Consider the following 22,572-nt stretch of genomic DNA (forward strand, 5'->3'; position numbering starts at 1 on the left):
ATGCTATTCTGTTCTGTTCTGTTCTGTTCTGTTCTGTTCTATCCTATCCTATCCTATCCTATCCTATCCTATCCTATCCTATCCTATCCTATCCTATCCATCATTCCATACCATGCCTTGTGTGGACATGAGGGTCTCCTATGTGTCTGCTCCATCATGCTGAGCCAATGCCAGTCCTGAGCTGCAGGTTGTTTCCTCCCCTGCTCTGTTACAGCAATCTGAATCAAAGCACATTCAATCTCCCCCTTCACCCTAAGTTGCTTCTCTTGGGGATGGACAGCAGATTCTCTGCTGGGACTAATCAGTGCAACTTTAATGATTGCAAAGATGCTAGGGCTGCAATACAGCCGCAGGCATGTGTGTGTTACAGCCTTTCCTATCACTGCACTCACGCTGGCTCCCCATGTGCTGGCATGTGTAAATTACACCTTAGGCATCAAAAATCCCTTCCCTCCAGGTAACTTTGCAGCTGAAGGATGATTTTCCCAGGCAGGACCCGGGTCCTGCAGTAATATTAGACACAGGGAGCTCCCTTCGCTCTCCGTGCATTGCCACATGTGCAGAAGCTCCTGAGACACTTTTTGCTTGAAGCTGCTTGGATTTTAGATATTTGCATTGCAGTGCTCTGCCTCACTCATCACTACCAGTAACTAAACAGGCCCTTGGCACATGCTTTTAAATGTCAACAAACTCTCCAGCACAGATTTGACATATGCATGGGACACATGGACTGGAAAGGGTCTGCCTGACCGCAACAAACTTCCCAATAGCAGTGATACATAACTGCAGCTTTCATTTGGGCCCATAGGGAAGATAAAAGACAAAGATACCGCAGCTGACAGTCAAAAGACCTGCAAACAGCCCTTTGCAGCACTTGTGCCCCAGCCTCAGATTAAGGTTGAAATAGGAAAAAATTTCACATGCATATTGATAATCCCTGGGCCAAATCCTGTGGAGTGCCCTTGAAGCTGTCAGGAGCCTTGCTGAGGTTTGAAGGGTGCTCAGCATTCCTTAAGATTTGACATATGAGTTAAAACCACCATTGAATAAATAATATCCACAGCTAAAAAAAGACTAGTGTTCTCCTGGATCCTTGCCTCCTCTGGGCTCCTGTTCTCCCAATACAGGACATATAGTTAACTTTTATTCAGAGCCACCAGCACAGTCCTAAGAGAGGACAGGAGATCTGAGCTGTGGCTCAGCTCTTCTCCTCCTTGGTGACAGTGGATAAATCACTCCCTCAGTTTCTCCTTCCTCACCTGCAAATGACAGCAGTTAGGTTTTTGAGGACAACCAATAACTCATCAGTGCAATTACGTCCCTTTCTGTTTTTGTCCCCCTGGCTAGCTGGTGGTAGATGGGATACATCACCAAAAGCTATGGGGAACTGATGAACTTCCCACTCACTTTGCTGCCTGCACTTCCACCCACACCAAAAAGAAAGACTGTCCTCAAACCTGCAGAATTCACCCCAGGAAGATGTAGGCTCTTGCTGGGTCAGGCTTAGGGCCACCCTGCGAGGCTCTGCGAGGGGGTGAATTTGTTCCCTGGCTCTCCATCAGAGACAGGCAGGAACTCCCCTGCCTGACAATCCCACCAACATTGCACATGTACATTAAACCACCTTGAGAGGCAGCTCTGGCCTAAAGCAGAGGGCTCCTTCAGGAGATTAATACGCATCTTCCAAAGGGTCATTATTGTAATTGAATCAAAGTATTTGCAAAGCCCTGGAAAGGGCCTTGACAAGTCTGAAAATCATTATATGCCATGTAATGAGGTTTTCTGACCTTGCTGCATCAGTTAATTTTCTTTCTGGAGCTCCTGACTCAGGGTTAAAGTGGATCCCAATAAATCCAATGGTCAGGGCAAAGAGGATCTGTCCTCTCCAGGAGGAGAGCTTTGCCCATTGCCTTCCAGGAGAGCTCAGCGCTGTCTGCCCTATGGCTCCGCCTGCCCCTGCTCTTCCCACTTGGGCTGCAGGTTGGCTGCAAGACATCGGCTCTCCCTGCGGTGGGAGAAGCTGCCGTGCTCCGCATTGAACCGGCTGTCAGAGCGGGCTGGATGCTGCATGCATTTCCTAATCTGCTCTGCCATGGGGCTGAGAGGCCACCGTTAGCTCAGGCAGCTGATGGGATGCACAGGCTGGTGTCCTGTGCCATCACGTGCTTGGTCTCACAGTGATTGCCCTGACCCTCCCTGGTCCTATTCCACTTCGTGAAGACTAAAAGTCACATTGTGGTACTGGCTACTGCTCACACAACCGAGGCGTGATGGGCAAAGCTGACACGATGTGAGCTCATCTTGCATGGACGCCCAGTTCAATTATAAAGCTCATGTTTAGACAATCAGTTCTCAGTGATAAATAATAATACTTATTTTTGCTACTTACTGTCACTTAATGGAGCTCCTTGCTCCTAGATTTCATGTCATTTAGAAGAGCTGTCTAATGTTATTAGCACAGTAGACTCAGGGAAAACTGAGGCACAAGCTTACACTGATTTGCCCAGACATACAGAAAGTTCATCATTAGATGAAGGCTGTATCCCAGGCACTGTGTCCTCTTTTCACTGCTATATTTCAGCAGAATATTTAATCTCCTAGTGCAGTACATAAGCAGTCAGGTGAAAATGAAAACAAGTCCTATTCTCCTCTTTAAAACTAGGGGCAAACTTTCCTCATCCTTATTCGCAGTGTGCCAGTTCTCAGCACTTTTCCCCTCACATCCATCAGCCCTACCCACCCTTGAGCAATGACATGGACTCATAAACCTGTCTGCACCCTGACCATTTCCCATGGGCTCCCATCATGAATGGGAGAGCTCTGTAGGGTATCTGGGACTGGAAGCAGCAATATTGCCCCCCGAGTTAGGATCCCCACTGTGGGGCAATCCATTGCCTGGGCTATGGACTACGTGCTAGTGACTTTTTGTGACTGATTCACAAAGCAGGCAAGAGACCTGCTAATGCCAAGTCAGGAGGGTTTTCTTTAGCCCAATAGGTAAAAATAGAGAACAAACTCTTACATGGTTTTCAAGAAATTTTAAGAAATACTGAGCCCCCCCAAATTTTAGCAGTCTAAAATTATTGTGATTATGATGGGTACTGTTGTGGTTTTGGCTTGCATGCCAGTACAGTTCATGGATTAATTGAAATATGAGGTATTTTAAGAAGTTCATCTGAACTTGCCTCAGTCTTGCAGGGTAGTTGAGCAAAGAAGCCTGATGGGGAAAATTCTTGTGTTCTTAATAGAGACACAGAGGACGTAATCTGCTTGAGCATCTACCTAGCGCTGATGGTCTATGCTTTGGACAACCCTGGCCCTGAGATGCTTGTGGTCATGACACACCTTCCTCACATCATGCACAGGCTGCTCTGCAGCCTTCAGCTTCCAGCAAACCCAAAGAATGCTCCAGAGGACACAGACCTGATATCCTCAGGATGGTGATAAGGTCTGCAGGTTTAGAGACGGAACCATTCGGGAAGTCCTGCTCTGGATCCAGACAAGCTTTGTTGTGCTCATAAAAGGAGAATAAAATCAACCCAGCAAAGAAGTACATGGAGGTACGGCTGCTCTGCTCTGAATTTTACACACAGAGAGTGCTGAGCATTCCGGTAGTGCAGGTGTTTGCCTCTCCTCCACGCATCTGACTCTGCCTTGAAGTTGCTTCAAAGATGCACCCTGTTGGCTATTGAGTCATTTGAGTTAGAGCACACCAAGGGTAGGCTTTAGGTTTCCCCAGCCTCCTTTTTTTCCCCACACTTAAAGGACTGGAGCTGTGAATCAGAGCTCTCCACCAGCACATACAGATGCCTGTACTGTGTTATTACGTTCTCAGCTCATACAAGGTACCACACAGGCAAGCACCAAGTGAAACGCAGCAGAAATGCACCAGGGAGTGGGTCTGCAGTCCCTTCATGCAACCTGGGAAGTCAAGTTAAACTTCCACCACGTGCCACCAAAAGCCCTCAGTAGCCAAGGGCACATGGTTGCTAAACTTATCCCCTCCCATCCGCGAAGGGAACACAAGTAAAGGGCATCATGGCTTTAGAGCAAACAGCAGTAAATAAGAGAGCAGGCAGGGATGCAGGCAAAATATGCAGCCTCAGTCTGGCATGCACAGCATGCTGTGCAGAAGTTTGTGTGTGCACGTCCCTCTGCGCACACACGCACACAAACAGTCTGTAGCTTCTGCAGGCATTTAAACGTATATTGTGCACATGTAGCTGGAGACTCATTGCACAAATGAAGGATGGCTTGGGTTAACAGCCTTATCTGGATACTTGTGTACATTTGTACACATGCACAGGTACTTTTGTGTTGTCCACACACAAACATATACGTACAAATACTGCCTTGTACTTGCCGATACCTGCATACCTCATGTGTCCGTATGCTCACGCTGACACACCAACACCACCCTGCAGCCCTGGTTGTGCACAGAAGCACACTCGCATGTGTCCGTACTCACACTCAGGCACCAGCACTCACTTGTTCCCACACATTCACCCTTTTATATCCTTGCACGTATTTTGCACGTGCCTTTATATGAATACATAGCACACACACATGGACATACAAGCCATACTGAACCCCATGGTGTCCTGGCTCACAGCACACACTCAGCAGTGAGTTGAGGTTAGGAATCGCACCACTGAATCCAAAGCCCCTTCGCAGTGGGAGCATCCTCCAGGTCTCAGTATCTGGCTTCTGCCAGTTCTGTAAAGGGAATTTATTTATTCCATCCATATTCCGGACCTCTTTACTAGGGAAGCAAGGGAAAAACTGGAGCATTTAATTCAGAGCTTCTGAATCCTCTCTCCTCTCCCCCTTTTCCTTCTGTCGAAAGCCATTAAACCATGCTCTGTTGGCAGGCAGCAGAAGCCCTGTATCATGCTGCTCAACTTCTCCTGCATCCTGTGCTGTGAAAGGCACTGGAGAATAAGCCAGCTCCTGCTTTGCCAGTCCCACAGACAATGCTGACTGCCGGGCAGTAGCTCAGCAAGGGCCAAAGAAGCGTGACTCCTCTCCCGAATTGGGGATGGGCACAGCCCTGCGGTCTGCTGGTACCTTGCTAGCTGCTTTGTGCTAACTGGGAACTGGACCACCTCTTTCTTGCAGCACCTGGAAGTCCAGGTGACAAGGTGTTTCAAGGAAAAGGTGGCCTCGAGGTAAGGCAAATGCCTGGGAAAATAGTCCCGTGGAAGCAGTTCTGCTTGGTGCTTCCAACAGCCCCAGAGCCCAGGCTGAGCAGGGAAGTTAAATCCCCAGGCTCTAGAGGTGTGACTGGGTTTCACTACATTAGTCCTGGTTTTGCCTGCTCTCATCCAGGGCTAAAAAGGGTCTCCTGGGGCCATAATTCAATCTGCCCAGTTGTACACTGCAAGTGCAGTCAGACAGGCCGAATTAGGGGGTACTTTTAACTGGATTTAACACAGGGGAACTAATGGGAATATTCAGATTAACCTCCCTGCACGCCCCTGTGTAGACAGGCTTTGCAAGCACAACGCTGCCTTCTTTCACAGACATCGCCTCAATACCTCCACAGGAGCACTCAGGAAAGGCAGCATTTGCAGGTGGAGCTGAAGACAAAGATGCTAGTTAAGGGCAATGGACCTGGAACAGGAGTACTGGCAAGCCCCAGCACAAACACCCTGCATGGGATCACACGAAGGGCATGTCACTGGCAATGTTGCTCCCCCACAGCTAGCTGTAGTGTCGCAGTAGAAAATATACAATATATAATATGTCATGCATAGGTCCAAAGAGGAGAGAAGTGCACTGATTTCTCACAGGGCTTTGGGGCTGCAACAGATTCCCTCCCTATCTGTATCTGGGGGGACTCATCCATCTTTGTCAGCATAGGTAAGCTGTGTTACCACTTGATCCACAGCTCTGGCAGGGCCATTAATGCACTAGGTGGTGGACAGAAGAAAAGGGAAGCTGCTTGCTGACTTTAGAAAACTTTTCTTCAAATGACAGGCATTGGGAGATGGATCAACTGATGTGATGAGTAAAAAGTGTCCATGAGATGCTATAGATACAACCTCTCCTCTGTGATGTTTTTCTGGTGGCAGGGAGTAGTAGAAGAAATGGACGTATTGTACATGCCCTCCAAAGGAAACCAGTGAGTAACCACCAAGACTGAGGTCACATTAAAGTCCCAGAAAGCACAGAAAAGAAAACTTCCTGCCTTTCTCTTTATCCAGTGCGTCAGAGGCTTTCAAAAAGTAGGGTGAAGCCCATGGAGCCTGTGTCCTGCTCCTCACACTACCTTGCACCATGCATCAGTGCATGACTTTCCTGTAACCATGTAGAACATGCAATCAGGAATTCGAACAGCTTGGGACTCTGTAGATTAGATACTGGACATCCCACCCTGAAAATAGGAATTTCAGGCAAAGCAGCTGCACTGCAAGACTCATGGGATGGCCAGACCATAAACACCCCAAAGAGCCCAATTACCCTACAGAAAAATTGTGATGCCTGACAGGCAATACCTCCTTCTAGGATGTTTTGGGGGGTCCTCTGAGGTGTTCCAGACAAAACAAACAAACAAACAAACAAACAAACAAACAAACAAACAAAAACACCCCCACAAACTGACTATGACACTGCAGAGCTCTCCCTGTGGATTGCAGTTGTGTGTGATCACCTTCAGTTCTGCCAGCCCTTGGTCCACACAGCTCTATCAACTGTAGTCTTGAAGGACCAATATACACCCTACACCTCAAGCTGTTCCTGTCTGAGAAGAGCCCGTAAGCAGGACTGTCCTCAGCATCTGTGAGCTATATTTTAGGACCCTGTAAGTTTCCAAATGGGGACAGATTGATAGTCTACTTTGTTTGGCAGCATCATAAAACATCGCTCCGTGCAGTTGCAGACCCTCGGGGGAGATTTCTGCCTGACCTCAGATGGGAATCAGATCCAGCCCAGAGCCAGGAGGATATGATTTAGCCTTGTCCTGCTAGCTGCTGCACTGTTCGTCTTCTTCTCCATGCCTAACCTTGCTGTGCACAGGGCACCTTCCTAAACAGTGAGGTCTGCATTTCCTAAGTTAGATAGGTTAAAGGCTTTAATTACTGGAACAGATGATCTTTCCCAAGGGAAGGTAAGAGTGTCCTTGAATCAAAACCACAGACTCCTGAGACACTTTCTCTTCCAAGAGCAAAAAGCCTTTTATGCAAATATTTGTGAAGGTTTGGAAGGCCTCTCAAGATCAGTTATTATAACGCCTAGCTATTATTATGCTCGTCTTGGAGACAGAGAAGCAGAGAAAAGTTGGTGGCTGGAGCCAGGCAGCTCCTCTAAGAGCAAGCATTCCCTGTGGGATGAGAGGTCCCCTGCCAATGCAGACCTGCTGGATCCCAGCATCTGCAGGTACGGGACTGGATTGCATGCTGGCATGGCACAATGCTCTCTCATGCACCATGAGCTAAAATACAAGACCCAGCTGGCTGGCTTGGTGTCTGCTGTCACCAAGGCAGGACACTCTGGAGGGGAGAATTATCCTTCACTTGTGGCTGTGGGTCTATCTATGGCACCTGACAGTCAGTTTAATCTCATGGTCTCTCTACAGACATTTGATGACTTGTGACTGTTCCCTTTCATCTCACAACAGTCCCCATCCTTTGACCTGATCCCACTCAAAGAACACCAAAACTCAGCTCTGGAGGTCTGAGTATACAGTCTCATCAGTCCCATGGGGTAGCAGGACTGCTCTGTAACACTAACTAGCCCTGCATCTTCTGCTGCAGCCATGAAGCGATGCTGCCACCACTAACAACAAACTTTGGCAACTGTCTCCCCGTTCCCCTTGGCACATGGCATCCCTGTTATGCACCAGAGCAAGGCACACGAGAAATAAATACAAATCTGGTGATGCATAAGAACATGAAAGAACATAAGATGACTGCATCCATCAATTCCCTCCGTCCTGTCCCAACAGGAGAAAGAGGGAGCAGGAGACCAGATCCTGCCTGAGTTTTAACTTCAGCAAGGCTAAGCAGCTAATAATTACTCCAGATTAATACCCTTGGAGGAGAGCCAGAGAATCCCAAATCATTCTCCGATTTCAACTTTCAATCTACCCAGCCAGTGCTAAGCTCATTAATCACACTTGCAGCACCCAACACAACAGAAATTAGTCCCTGATCTTCTCCCCTCTTATTTCATGACATGAGGAGTTGGGGGCAAGAGGAAGAGAAAAGAGATGGAGAGGTGCCACCCACGAATCTAACAGTCATTCAAAGGGGCTAGGATTAATAAATCAAAAATCCATTATTAATATTACAAGCTTAAATATCTATCTAAATGCAAATGAATGAACACTCAGGGGTTCTTCCTCTTTTTTTTTTTTTTAAGTGCTCTGTTCAACAACTCCATCTTGGAGGAGGCACATGGCCACATGATAATTGTCTGTTCTAATTGCAATTTTACAGTTCAACCCTTCATGGCCCATGGATTTTAAGTCGCCTTTAAAGGGCTGTGGCATGTTTTGGATGGGATTGAAAGCTCAGGTGGCTGCAGTAACAGGCAGGAGCTCTCATGTGAGGATTGCTTCCAGTTTCCTGCCTCTGTACCTGTTCAGTCACATCGGCTGCAAGGGGTTAAATCCAGAGGCTGGTTCACTGGAATCAGGTGGAGTTTGGATCCCCAAGATCTGCAGCCTCAGATGGATGACTGTGAAAACAGGGAAGGTCCCCCTGGCCAGCCAGCCTTGGAGCAGGATTATGGAGAGCCTGCAAAAGAGCAAGCTTAAGCGACAGCAGTGTCTTCTGAGCAAGCAACACCATGGCAGGCTGGCTTGGGCTGTACAGGGAACATGGCAGGGTGAATAACAGACAGAGAAATGAAGCTGTAAAGCCATTAAATTGGTCAGAGCTGGGAAATGGGATTTCCTGAGATTCACCCACTTGCACAACTTTCTTATGAGACTGATCAGTGGGAAAACCTCCAATTTAAAGAGGGGGTGGCAGGAAGGAGAAGGTTGGAGCAAAGAGAGGAACCCACATAAATGTGGCTGAACCTCAGGGTTTCCAGGCCCAGAATCACCAGTCATGATGTCTACCATGTACCAGGCAACAAACAGGTCCAGGGTGCAACCTAAAAATCCTTGCTCCAAACAGGGAACAATTATGCAAAACTGTAATGCAAAACCCTTGAGAGCTCCAGAGTGCTGTTCAAATTTGAGGTGAACATTCAGGTCTGGAGAATAGGGTTTGTATAGTTTGCCTTTCCTTAGACTTTCCCAGGAGGTGGCAGTGGTAGCAAATCAGCTTTAAAATGTTGCGCAAACAGCTTTGCAGCTCCCGTTGCCAGAGCTCACCGGATTGGATCTAGCTGTGGAACATCCCCTCGCAAAATCTGCTGACATCAGCATTTTAAACTTTTCAACCACTTGAGATTGCAAGTGTTGGTTGAAAACACTTGCAGACATGCACACACACACCCCAACGCACACCGAAAGCAGAGTCTTAGCGGCAACATTTGTGCAACCAATCTGCTGGAGTTTTGGAAACCATCCTTGACAACTGAACGACAGTGTTGGTGCCAAGAAATTGTCTGCTCGACTCTTAGCTACGAGCCCATCTTTTCATGCTGTGGAGTTAAAAAGGATTAAAGACTGAAAGCATTCCTAACACCCCACGCTCTCAGAGAGACAACAGACAGTTTAACAAGCTGCCAAGCCTTGGGAGCGAGTATATGGAGCAGCCAGACCTCCCAGGACAAGGCAGAGGTGACGACGTTGAACTGGGCACTGTTTTGTCTCCAGATCAGCAACATCACTGAAGCTTCTCAAGCCACGTTCAGCACTGGGCAACCCTTCATCTTTCTCGTACCAGGCACCTTTCAGTGCCAGCTATGACAGATAAGTACCCAGCCTGAATGCCACCACTCTCCCTCAGATCCAACCATGTGCAAAAAGGATTTTGCTCTTTTGTTGCTCAGACTACAGTTAATTAAATCCAGCTCTGAGCATAGCAGGGAAACACCTCCATCTTTCTGGACATAACCCTCTCGCTCACCTAGAAAGCCAAGAACAACGAGATGATGTGCAGAAAAAAAGGGACATTGGTTCCAACTTCTGCCTTTACTTGCCAAAAAATGGATTTGTATACAAGTGCTTTAACCCCATTCCAGCATGAAGAAACAACAGATTTAGCAGAGCAGGCCAGTTCCTATCCAAGCCTCCTCCTGAGTCTGGCCACCTATAGACAACCCTCTACTTTGGGCTGACTACAGACTCAGTAATATAATAAAATCCCATTTTAGTAATTTCATGAAGGTTCACCTGCATCCTGACATGTGAGGTCAGCATAGCACACAAGAGGCAGACCTTGCTCCTGCATCCCAACCGTCTTCTAATGCTGGAGCAATTTTCACTACAACCCAGAGGGACCAGTTCTGCCCTGGGCTACAACATGGGTGTGATTTCACAAGGAAAGAGGCCCTCTGGGTTCTTCAGCTTTGCTTTGGATCCACTCACACATGCCAAATTAATCACAGACCAACAAGAACAGTAAGCTGACTGCAAATATGTTGCCCGCCTATGAGTATATATGCTACTTAATGGAGCATAAAAGGAGAAGAATAGAATCATTTTTCAGATACTGCAGACAATAATAATAAATAATAATAATAAATGCAGAGGTATGTGCCAAATGCATGAGATCTCAAGGAGAGAAACTGTAAGCAGAAAGAAAGTCAGGTTGGTCCTCAAACTGAGATACAAAAGTCAATGAAGTAAAAACACCACTAAATCAAAAACTTTGTATCCTAGTCAAGCTCACTCAGGATTTAAGACCACACTTTCAGAGTGTACTTTTTTTTTTTTTTAAGATACACACTCTCTGACAATTACTTCCCGTATGGGATTTATGCTCCTGACTGTTTGTGGTAACTTTGGATTTCTTTTTTTCCTGCTGACCACAATCACATCATTCAACACCTCCTGAACAGCACCAGTCGTTGGAGGAATCCTGGCAGAAATCATTTTACTATATCACAGCAGCACAACACCTACTTCCCCACTGCAGGCTGTATTTGCAACAATGGGATCTGATTTTGCATTACTCTCCTTAAGGTGAACAATTTGGGGTCAGCACTGAAGAGAGCCAAGCACTGCTATGTCGAGCTCAATCTAGGGCAATCTGCGAATGACTCCACAGCCTGGGTCTCAGTTCACATATTCCTCATGTGGGAGAATCCAGAATTGAAAGAGTCAAAATAAGAGGCCGCTTTTGCAAAATGTAGGCAGGGGTCCAAAACAGCAAAAGAAAATGCAAACACCCCTTTCTGTGAGCAGAAGTACACATGAACATCCCTGCTCTGACACTGAGAGATGTTTCCCTGGTACAGATACACGATGCTTCTGGCACAGAGGGCCCTTCACAGGCTATACTGACAACATCTAATTGCAGATCTTTAAATATAAGACCCGTTTCAACTGGCACTAAAAGACAATGCAGTAAGAAGAGATGCATCTGCATGAAGAAGGGAGCACTCCCCACCAGGGCAAAGGATTTTGTCAGCCGTGAAGTGGACGTAAGAAAAAACTAAGTAGAGAGAGCAAGTGGCTGCGACAAACTTACACATCACTGCTAAATTTGTGATGATTTTACCCCAAAAAGCAAATGAACCCATGACAGTAAAGAGAAACCCACAGAACTCACCCATCAGTCTCATCCCATAGGATGCAGGTCTGGTTGGTGGTTCCCTGCCAGGAGAGAAGAAAGGGAAAAATGAAGCAAATCAGTGCCGTGCTATTTATGGAGTATTTGGAGCAACTAGAAAGAAATATGCAGGTCCTGTAGAACAGCTTCCACTACTCTAAGCATGATGAACCTGTGATACTCGAGATGGGCAGTCACAGATCTGAGTTCTTGGAATAGTTTCTTTCACCCTTGGCTTGAAAGGCAAGAATAAAATGGGCCTCAGTTTGTTCTGCATCAACACCACTGCAGAAGGATTCGACTCTGCATCTTTCCTAACTCAAACTACTGATGTTCTTCTGTTTTCCTCCTCTCACACAGAATCCTTTTGCTGCTCCCTTCTGGAAAGTGAATCAAATACAGCATGTGTCTCTGCGGGACACAGTACTAGGAAGAGCCACAGCCCTCCAGGAGGTGGCCAGGTGTATTTGAAGCCCCCTGGAAGAGGTTTACCACTGACTCCAGCTGCAGCTGTCTTAGACCACTTTGGAAAATCCTTCCCAGAAAGTCCAAGGCAAAGACACAACAGATCTAATATTCATGTTGCAGAGCCTCAGGAGGACATCTGAAACCCACAACAAGAACAGGCCTTGGGGTGTGTAAATGTCCATCACATGTATCTGTTTAGGGTTGAGCAGGGGAACCCGGAGGGGCTCTTTGACTTCCTTTTAAAGCACTGATAGCAACAGTAATATTCATGTCTCCAGCAGTATCTGAGGACCACAAAGAACATTGCAAGCATTAATGGAAATAACCTTTCCCCTCCCTCTTTCCCACCTTAATGAAGATCATTGTTGTAGACCATTTTTGAATGAGTGCACGGTTGTTCTCCCATGATCATGCCCACAATGAACTGGGACAAGTATGCCTGTGTTCCCTGTGCAAGTAGTGCAGAAGCAAACATAGCTGCAGGATGGTGCAGGTTTCCAGGAAAGACTTACATTGTACAGGTGGGAGAATTCAATTTCCAAGGGCGTGAGGAAAGACCGGGGAAATGGCTTCACAGTCACGGAGATGACTTTGGAGTTCAGAACAGTGCTGTTCCTGGGAAGAAGAGGGGAAAGAGATGCTTTAAAGGGGACTGAGGGAGAAGAGCAGTGAGTCCCACTGCATTCATCACTGGTGGTACAAACTTTAGCGTACATAGTGCAGAAGGAGTTGGCCCCGTTACTTTAAAATACCGTCAAAGACACTTGCTGCTGATTGACCCCATCCTCTGCCCTTTGAGCTCCCCTCACAGGCACTCTATGTTTATTCGTCCAGGAACAGACCCCTAAAGCCTTTGGACTCGAAGGCTGTATCTATCCCCATAATAAAATGGTCCTGGACTCCTTTTCTGTCCCTGACATGAGGAAACAGAGCTCATTTCATGTTTGTTCAAACCCTCGCCCCCATTTTTCCTCTCAAAGGCTGGCTTAATCTGCACTGCAGTAAAGTGCTGGGCAGGGGCATAGTGGACTTTAACAGCATATCCATGGGGCAGCACATGATCCTGTTCAGTTCACTACTAGAGGCACTGGTGTGTATCATCTCCATCCTCTGAGGATCCAAAGCAAGTGGAAAGAGGCCAAACCCTTCATGTGGATGTCTAAATGTCTGTGACCAGACAAATGCTCTAATAAATCTGGCAGCCCTAGGAGATTTGACTGTCAGGAGAGGCAAAAAGGGAGGAGATGTCTCCCATACCTGTGTTCCTGCTCCCTGGAAAACCAAACCCTTTGTAGGCACTTCCCTGGACACTGGACATCTAAATACACAAGGGTTCCTGGTGTTTCTGCAGCAGGAAAAGACTTGGGTGTTTAAATAAGCAAAAGGTCCCCACAAGCAGCAGTTGAAAATGCTGCCCCTCTTAAGTTCGTCATGAAGGAACCGGTCCTAGAGTGTTAGCTCAGCATCAGGCTGCTCCCAGCCCTTCTGGGACCCACTGGCAAGGGAAATCTTTCCCTATCCAAATCTCCACCAAATCTACAGGCATTGGCAAAATCTTTCACCTTTCTTTCTGGGTCTTATCTTCCTTTTACAAAAGAATTACACGGAAAAGATTTGTCCTTGCTTAAGAGCAAGTAGTTTAAAAAAAAAACCCAGAACAAAAAAATCTTGGAATCATCCATGGATGTGTAAGTGGATACTCAGAAAGCCACTATTCCATCAACATTGGAGGGAACAACAACATTGTTTTAGCAGAGTAAAGAAAAAACAAAACACATTTTCCTTAAAAAAAAAAGGAAAAAAGAAAAAAGAAAAAAAATCGAGAAGCAATAGAAAGAAAAAAAATCAAGAAGCAATAAAGCACAAATATCAGTCTACAAAGGAAGAGTAAAGGGGGAAGTCAATGGGAGTAAATATCAACTCTAAGCTTTGAAATGTAGGCAGCTGTAGATGAGCTAAAAGTGAGAGCTGCTGAAAGGTAAACGCCAGTGCATGTCTTCATTAGTAGCTGGGTCCGTAAGGGTCAGTTCTTGCTCTGTGCTGTTGAATATTTGCATGAGCAACCTAGATGACACAGAAACGTGCTTTTGAAGGCTGCAGACGTGAGGACTGATGCGGTAAACAAAAGCAGAAGCAGCATTTGATTTTTCAGCGTGGCAAGTTGTTAGCACACAGAAGTTACTTGTGCGCAGACTGAAGGTTGTTTAATGGCCAAGTAGTCATAGCCCAACCAGAAGTTATCCCAGTGCATCCAAGAGTCAGGAAAGGATCTGAGCTTGGAGGGTACAAAGTCTGCGTGCAGAGCTACAGGCTCTGCTCCGGGGAGCTCTGACCCAGAATGGACCCGGGGAGATTGACTTCAGTGCAAAGAGCTGTGACAGAAAGGACAGAAGTGATCCTGTGCAGGAACAAGGAGATGAAGCAGTCATCTTCTCTCTGCACCCCTCCTTATCAGGATGCCACTGTACCGTTGGGTTCAATTCCACTTCAAGATGGGAAAACAGTGGAGAGAGTTCAAAGGAGAGACACAAAATTTATCCAGGTGCTAGAAAACCAGACAAAAGATTTCTATTGAAAGGCATGTCTGACAGTTCGTTGCATGTGGGGGATTTTTCAGTCGCCCACCCGAAGGCCCAGTGCCTGGAAGTGAAAGTCAGACAAATTCATCCTTAAAATAAGAGACAGTCTCCTAGCGGAGAAGGTAATTAAGCATCTAAGCAGCTTGCTGGGGGAGGTGAGGGACTCAGCATCACGGGGAATCTTTCAGGAAGATGAGATGTCTTTCGTAAAAACACGTCGCGACCCAGCTTCTGGGAAGAAAACAAAACACATCAACGTTTGGCTTGGACAGGAGGTCAGATGAACTCAGAGGGCTCCTGCGTGACCGTAAAGAGTGTGCAAACAGCTGTAAACATGCTGTTTGGTACACGGGGCTGTCAGGTGCCAGGTTGTTGACTCTCGAACTGCTGCACGCGTCCTCCACAGCAGTGCACAGCTGGGACCAAGCACTGCTCACCTCCCGGGCTTGAAAAATCAGGCATTATGTGTATCCCATCTCAATTGCTACAGCTGCGAAGAACCACAGGGCTCTCTGGATCCAAAGGGACAGAGCAATGTGTGGCTCAGATAAAGAATTGCTGCTTGGGAGGGGGTAAATTGGGACAATTAGGGACAGCTCAGCTGGTGCTGTTTCTCGAGTTAAATCTACATTTTTTTCTTTTAGGAAGAAATCACTCTGCATTGAATCAATGTGGTCAAACCCAGGATCTGTGTCCTTATTGCTCACGTGTACCCAGGAAGAGCTGCTCTCCTTTTGGTCAGAAATATTTTTACCCCGTAGGCAGGTGCTATACAGCTACATGGTTATTTAAAGACATTCCCCTTTTGCTGTGTCCATTCGCACAGTGGTGAAGTAAGAGGTGCTGTTCTGCTGCTGCTGCTGCTGCTTTTACCTCTTTTTTTTTTTTTTTTTTTTTCTTTGACTCTCCACAGGTGATTCAGGACTCTGGATCTTTTTAAAGAGGGACTGTCCTTTAATTAAGAAATGCCTTAAATCAGAACTCCCACAGGAATGCTGTTCAGAGGCTGTGGCTGCTGCAGCTGCTGGTTATCAGAGCTCATTCACTGCTTGGCCAGAGAAAGCTGAAATACCGCTGGATCATTTGAGTCAATGATGTTTATTGCCCTTCTGATCTAATTCCCAGTGCTGTAATGGAAGATATTACAGAATACAGTTGGCTGGCTTGCTAATTCCTCTCTGCACTCACTTGGAGCTCTTTTGCCATTGCCAGTGCTAAATCTGTAGGTATTTAAATGATTATCAGTGAGGAGAGATGCCCTGGTGTTTATGGTAAATGGGCTCACGCTAATCAGTGCAGAACAGATTTAGAAGGTGCCTTAGGATGCTTAATTTACTGCCTCAGTACCAGCCTTGGAAAAAAAAGAATGAGATAGTGAGAGAGAAAGGGAAAGGAGAGAAGAAAAGGAAAGGGAGTGCTGAACACAAAAGCTTTGGTGCCTGAGGCAGTTTGCAGCGTCCGGAAACATGGTAGACATGTGCAGCCAGGCGTGCTGCTACACTCCTCTCCCCGAGCCTGTCTTCTGCTGTGATGCTCTCGGAGGGCTCAGCGTAGCTGGCAGGTCCCTGGTAGCTTGGGAGGATCAGGGCAGCTGAGCATCCCCCATCTGTCAAGCCCCCCAAAATCCCTCGTGACAAGGAGGGCAGTGTGAGAATCCGTTCCTGGAGGGCAAAGGGTGGCAGGCAGCTAGCAGGCAAGGAAGTGGCAGCGGCAACAGCACTGTGCCTCCCCTCATATCTGGGGTGCACGGTGCTGCACATGGATGAAGAAAACCTTCCTGCCCCTCCAGCAAGTGATATCTGTGATGCAAGAGCCTGGTCCCGCCTGAACATGCAGTATCAGTCAATGGGGGTCAAAGTATTTGCACTGCCAAGTCAAAGTCTTTCTCGTGGCACTCAGTGACCTTTGCCTTTTCCCTGGAAGACCAGGGCTCCTGTGGCCAGAGGGATCAGTAGGAAAGCCTGGTGATTTTCCAGCTGCTCACCCTCCCAAGGCAGCCCCTCTTACCTCTGGAGGGAGAGGATGTTGCCCACGTTCCGGTACAGCACGGTCCCCACCACGAAGACGGAGGAGTCGTCCGTCTCTGCAGGAGACCAGAGAAAGGGAAGAAGACAACAGTACTAAGACAATCGGGATGTCAGCTGTCCCCATGGAATACCCAGATGCAGGATTAGACCTCGCATGGAGGGGGTCTCTGTTGGGGTATGGCCAATACCAGGATCAGTGTGGTGGGATGCAGTGCCTATTGTCACCACGCCGGGTCTCCATCAGTCCCAAGGAAGGGCTCAGCGCCTTTGGGGTGACCTGGTGCCCCAGGTGTCTGCCCTCATGCAAGGCTCACTCATCCTGAATGACTGGCCTGGTGCTCTCTCATTCAGAAATCCCACTAATCCCTCTGACAACACCACATCAGGCAAATCTGCAGGGTGGAAAGGTCTCTTGCAGCCACCCAGAGGCATTCGGACATGTCTGTAGCTATCGAGCCATCAAAGAGAAGAGTTGTGCTTGGGCTGACAAGGGCAGCCAAGAAGGGGAGATGTCTCACTGCACCTGGTTTGACCCCACAATTCGTGTGCTGCCTCGGGATGCTGCAGGGGCCACAGTCTCAGATGAGCCTCTGAATCATCTGTGTGACCTCTGGGCATGTCACTTGACCTCCTCCTCCTCCACCTTGCGGTGTCCAGCTGCAAAAAGCAAGATTTTCCCCAGAAAAAACCAAGCGACAGAGGCAGCCCTGCGGCTGAATTTTCAGGGGGAGGAAAAACAAGTGGCTGGGTGAAAAGCAGAGTTGAGGAAGCCTAGGGAAGCACCCTGAGGTGGGCCTTCTCCAATGTCTCATACTGAGGTTGAGCTTACAGTGTGCCCACTCCATCAGTGCAGGGCAGACACAACTCTGTCGGTCTTCCTCTTTGTCAAACTGGGATCAAGTGAGATAGCTGGTGAAAATATAACTGGGAGATACTGACAGACAGACTTGCAGAGCAGTTGCATAAGCCTTGCTTCTTTAGGAAAGCCGACACAGTCTTTTGGCCTTTCCCATGAATCCCTTTGCAAACAAGGATCCTGCTGCCTTCAAAGAGAGTTTTCCCTCTTTGTGCTCAGAGGTGCAGTAGGGCATTTACAGAAGCAATGTGTACTCCTGTGAGACTGTGAGCAAGCAAAACCCTAAGCCCCATAGGCTGGGTTATCACAGCACCCGCCCAAGAAGGCAAAGAATCTTGGTTGTAATAGAGGTGGAAGCTTGTGTGTTTTGGTCTGGGACAGATCTTTAATAATGCAGGTTCCCGTCAGACCTGGTGTACAAAAAAGAAATCCTCTGACATGCTACCCAGCTGGAACAGCATTGCATTTTGGTCATGTAACATCTCCCCAGCGATGTTCACTCACCAGCAGTATTTGCACAGCCCGCAGCCCAAGAGACACATCATCCAACTATATAAATTAGTGCTGGCCTACTGACGTCAACTGTGCAAAGTCAGCTCCCAGCAGCAAGGGGGTCTGTTTTTGGCCTCGTTAAGCTGCTTTTCTCCATCTCTTTGCTCAGGACAGCTGTCCCTATTCCCTGTGGCTAAGGAAAGCTGAGGATCAAAACTGACAGAGGTGCATCTCCACTGCTAATCACTGAGTAAACCCTCAAAAAGACACACCAGCGCAGGATGCTGAACAAGGCAGAGGCAGTACAGCCCTGGGTGGAACAGGATGCCATAGAGAGGTGAGGACTGATGGGAAATTGATTCTTTGGGGTAGACATCACCAGAGTGACTACTGCTTGGGGCCCCATAGCAGCTCTGTGTGAGGATGCTTGTAATGGAAATCTGAAAACAGCCCTGTGGGGAAATGGATGAAGCCTCCTAGGACAGCCCTCAGCCCCAGAGCAGGATCAACTCTGCCTATGTCTGGTGCCAGCAGTTTGTCCAACAAGTGATTAAAGGTTTCCAAAGGTGAAGGCTCCACACCCTCCTCAAACAAGCTCTAATAGCTCTCTCAACATGCTCCAGCTTCTCCCAGGAAGGTAATGTTGTCTTCAAGGCAACGACAAAACACAGCAAGTGCTGGACATTATCATTGCTCTGCCAGTGACTCACTGTTTACCCTTGAGGGTGTCACTTAACTGTTCTTGACCTCAGATTTCCCAGGTAGAATTGATAACTGCATGGTTTCCATCCCCAGTAAGGAAGCCCATGTCCTGGTATGACAATAAGAGGCCAAAGGTCTTCTGACAGCAACAACTCATAGTCTCTGTCCTCTGTCCCAAGGAAGGACAGCACAGCCTGATGCAGCAGCCAGCAGCTTGCTCTCTCAAAGCCACTAGTGCCACACACAGCACCAGGGCATCTGTAAGGAAAACCCACTGTCCCAGCAACAGACCTGGCTTCAGGTCCTGCTTTTGAAAACCCAGGGCTCAATCCTGCTAGATGCTAAAGCTCTCTGCCAGAAGATGAGCACCTTAAGTGTGTTGCTTCCTGGGACTCGCATCCATGTAAAGGCTGGATGCTCCAGTAAAGCATCCCAGAACCCTTCAGGTTTCCTTTCAGATCTGGCAGTGAGGCCAGCTTGACTGATGCACCCAGAACTCCTGCCTCCACACTGGGGCTCATATGCATGCCCTGCTGCAGAGCCAGTGACCTCAGCGATAAATGCCCATGCATTTCATTTTTGAGGGCAGAAAATTTCACACAACTGCCATAAACCCACAATCTAGCAAAGATTGTCCATGCAGCAGACCCAGACCCATCGGTTGCTCAGCCTGACATGCTGACCCCCAGCTGCTTACCCTTACATGGCCCTATCAAGCCTGGATCCAGTCTTCGAGAGCATCTACAGCATTGTTTGCTTACATGGCCATGGTGATAGATAGCAGAATCTACCCGCTAATGCATCTTCCTTTCTTGTACTGGTTAACCATACCTATATGGTATCCACAGCAACAGCTACCATACCCCTAATGGCAACATAGCATATTTAGGGAGGCATGAGAGACTCTTTTTAGCACCCAGCATGCCCTGCAGAGGACTGACAGGATTGCAGACTCAGCTCAGCACCCACATGCATCAGAAACAGTGACCCAGCAGACACAGGGATATTTTCACTTTTTCCCAGGTTCAGAAGCCTTGGAAGAAGGAATCATCAACGCAGTGTTGCCCTGAGTTTTTGTGCCGATTCCTACTCTTTTCTAAATATGCTGCTTATTTAGGAGAAGATATACATCCACATTCAGGCACTAAGCTTGCCCCTGAACTTTTGCAAGGAGTTTAGATTTGACTCTTGGTCAGGCCATATATAAAAGCCTTATTTGCACCCAGCAATGCTTTTGGTGACCAAGGTTTTGTGAGCAAATCCAGCTCAGCGGGAAGGAGAATTTGAAGACCAGCCAAATGGAAGGATCCTCTCTTAGAAAATGAAAAAGAAATTTTCTTCTGGAGTGCTCTGGCTGTGCTGCCTACCTGTCAGCCCCGAAGACAGGATGCTCTTGGAGACAGTGACCTTGTCCTCTGAATTCTTGGCCCAGTCCACCATGCCCCTCCAGCCTTTCATGGGGAAGGTGATGTCAGTTGCTGCATTAGCAGGCAGTTTGTGAATGCCAAGGACTAGAGGGAAGCAAGAAATAAAACCAGTAAGCAAAATCAGCCTCATTAAATTCACATGTGCTGAAAAAAAACCGTTGGGGGCAATAGTGGGAAAACAGAGAGCAGAATGAGTGAGGCTGGATCTTGATAGCTATGGGCGTGATGTCTATGCCTGAAGGAAGATGACACTAATAGTTAGGGGTCATTCTGTTCATTGAAAAGGATCTGCCTGCACTAAACACGGCAGAAGGGAGGTCAGTCTACTCCAGCGTCCTGTCTCCAGGAGTGGCCAGTAGCAGCTGCATAGAGAAGAAGTGTGAGAAAGAACAAAGCAAGACATCTCGGTCTGTCCTCCCAGCTTCCAGTAATCAGCAGGACTTCCTCAGCTAGTGGCTGTCTCCAGACCATCAACTTTAACAGCCACCAATGGACCTCTCCTTTGTGCATTTTCCTAATCCCATCATGAACCCATCTGTACTTTTTGGCTTCTGCAACATCCTCTGGCAACAAGTTCCATGCTGTGATTGTGCATAGAGCATAAATCAAATACTGCCTGCTGTTTGCTTGCTGCCTGATCACTTCATTGGCTTCTGTGCAGCTCTTGTGTTAAAAAAAAATAAAAGGAAGCAACTAATTCTGCCCAGTTCATCATCTGTTCTCCATTCATGGTTCTATAGATATCTCTCAGATCTCTCCACGGACATGTCTTCTTCACGCTGAAGTCCTAACTTATTTGGAGAAAAGCCACCTCATATTTATGGTCATCCATGTCTTTCCCCAGACCTTTTAATGTTCCCCCACCTTCTGCTTTCCCTCTTTCCCTCCCCACAGCCCAGGTTATACATATTGAACAGTAATCACAGCTTCCTGGGGTCTCTACCTAACATGGGGAGTGCAAATCAACTCACCCAGATTGTCCGTCACTTGGTAGGAATCCCGGAAATCTTTCATGCGAAAGCCAATGACATCAATGAAATCCTCCACAAGCCTGAACAACTCCTTGGCGTTTGGCCCTATCTGCAGAGAGAGGGAGAATACTTAGTAGCACAGATACTAATGAGCACATCATGAGTTTCTCTGAGGGCAAAGGTTTCTGTTCTCACACATGTACTGGAAGCATATGCTGGATATAATGGAGAATTACGGAACTGTGAAGAATGAGGACTGAGAAATCCTAAAAGGAATCCTAGAAAAATAAAAAGAAAGGGGCAAGAAATAATATGGCATTCAGACTGACAAAACTTAGGATGGAGGGCCATATCTCAAAGCAAAGGGAAATATCTGGGACTCTCTGGAGCAGAAGATAACCTATCCATCTCCTTTCCTTCACTAGGATTACCTCTACTAAAAACAACCCCATCCAGAGCAGATAAGATACTGCTGATGTTCATGATGGTCTTGTTCCTGCAGTTAATGCAAGAAGAGAAACATGCTAGGACAGACACTTAGCAGCCATGATTTAATGTAGCTCCACTTTCTTTCCAAGTCCATTGACTGGACTATTTGGCCCAACCTAGCAGTCAACGAGCCAGAGGCATTTGCAATTGCACATCCAGAGACATCATGCCAGACAGTGAAGATGTGCTCATGTTGACGTATTGAAGCTTTGCCCTTTGTCAAATTCTGAGAGCCTTTCCTAAGCCTTAGACTTCCCTGACACTCAGGTATTGTGATACTCAGCCTGAGAAACACATTTGGGCTACTTCTGATGGTATATATGTATATGTTACCTACTGAGAGGAAGCCCACAAAACATTACCTCCACATAGTTAATTTTGCTTATCACCCCACTGAAAACAGCCACACCAAAGGACCTTCATGGTCTAATGTCAAATCTCAGGCACCAGATCACATAGTCCCATCCAGAAAAGCATCATGGTCTGGTTTTGCACTTTCCTGTTTTGCTGGCAGGATCTCACTCTCCAAATAACCAATTTGCTTCTTCTTGGGACCAGGTTGTCTTGGAGTTTCTCTGTCTCTTTTTTCTTTCCTGGGGTTTCCCAAATGATAAAGATACTTGCAGTAAATCTTATTCACCTGTATTTTGCCAGGCTAATACAAAGCTGTTAAACAATAACTAGTTTTCCAGTGACAGATTTAATAAAAGATAATCCATCTGAAATGAGCTGTGCTGACTACCTGTCTTTTCCTCAAAGTACATTTGCCTATGGGGGCTTAGCAAATACCACGAGAAGCTGAAGAAAAGCAGTTCAGCTCCTTATATCTCTTCTTTTCCTTTTCTACCACCTGCACAGCATTTTTCATTCCTCATCATAATCCAGACAC

The 22,572-nt window shown here is 47.2% G+C and overlaps 1 protein-coding gene across 3 annotated transcripts in view; it reads right to left on the reverse strand.

Annotated features, from left to right (window-relative positions):
- Positions 1-22,572, reverse strand: part of ADGRB1 (adhesion G protein-coupled receptor B1) — a 281,739-nt gene that overhangs the window by 104,351 nt on the left and 154,816 nt on the right. For all 3 annotated transcript variants that reach the window (XM_087739596.1, XM_087739512.1, XM_087739670.1), the window contains exons 13-17: positions 21,195-21,303; positions 20,164-20,307; positions 16,727-16,802; positions 12,653-12,755; positions 11,673-11,716 (exon numbers count right to left, since the gene is read on the reverse strand). In XM_087739596.1, the coding sequence (XP_087595722.1) occupies positions 11,673-11,716; positions 12,653-12,755; positions 16,727-16,802; positions 20,164-20,307; positions 21,195-21,303 (476 nt within the window). The remainder of the gene's footprint in view (positions 1-11,672; positions 11,717-12,652; positions 12,756-16,726; positions 16,803-20,163; positions 20,308-21,194; positions 21,304-22,572) is intronic.

This window comes from Nipponia nippon, unplaced genomic scaffold, assembly GCF_047370975.1.
Source record: "Nipponia nippon isolate SJK-2023a ecotype South Korea unplaced genomic scaffold, ASM4737097v1 scaffold_1, whole genome shotgun sequence".
Lineage (NCBI taxonomy): Eukaryota > Metazoa > Chordata > Aves > Pelecaniformes > Threskiornithidae > Nipponia > Nipponia nippon.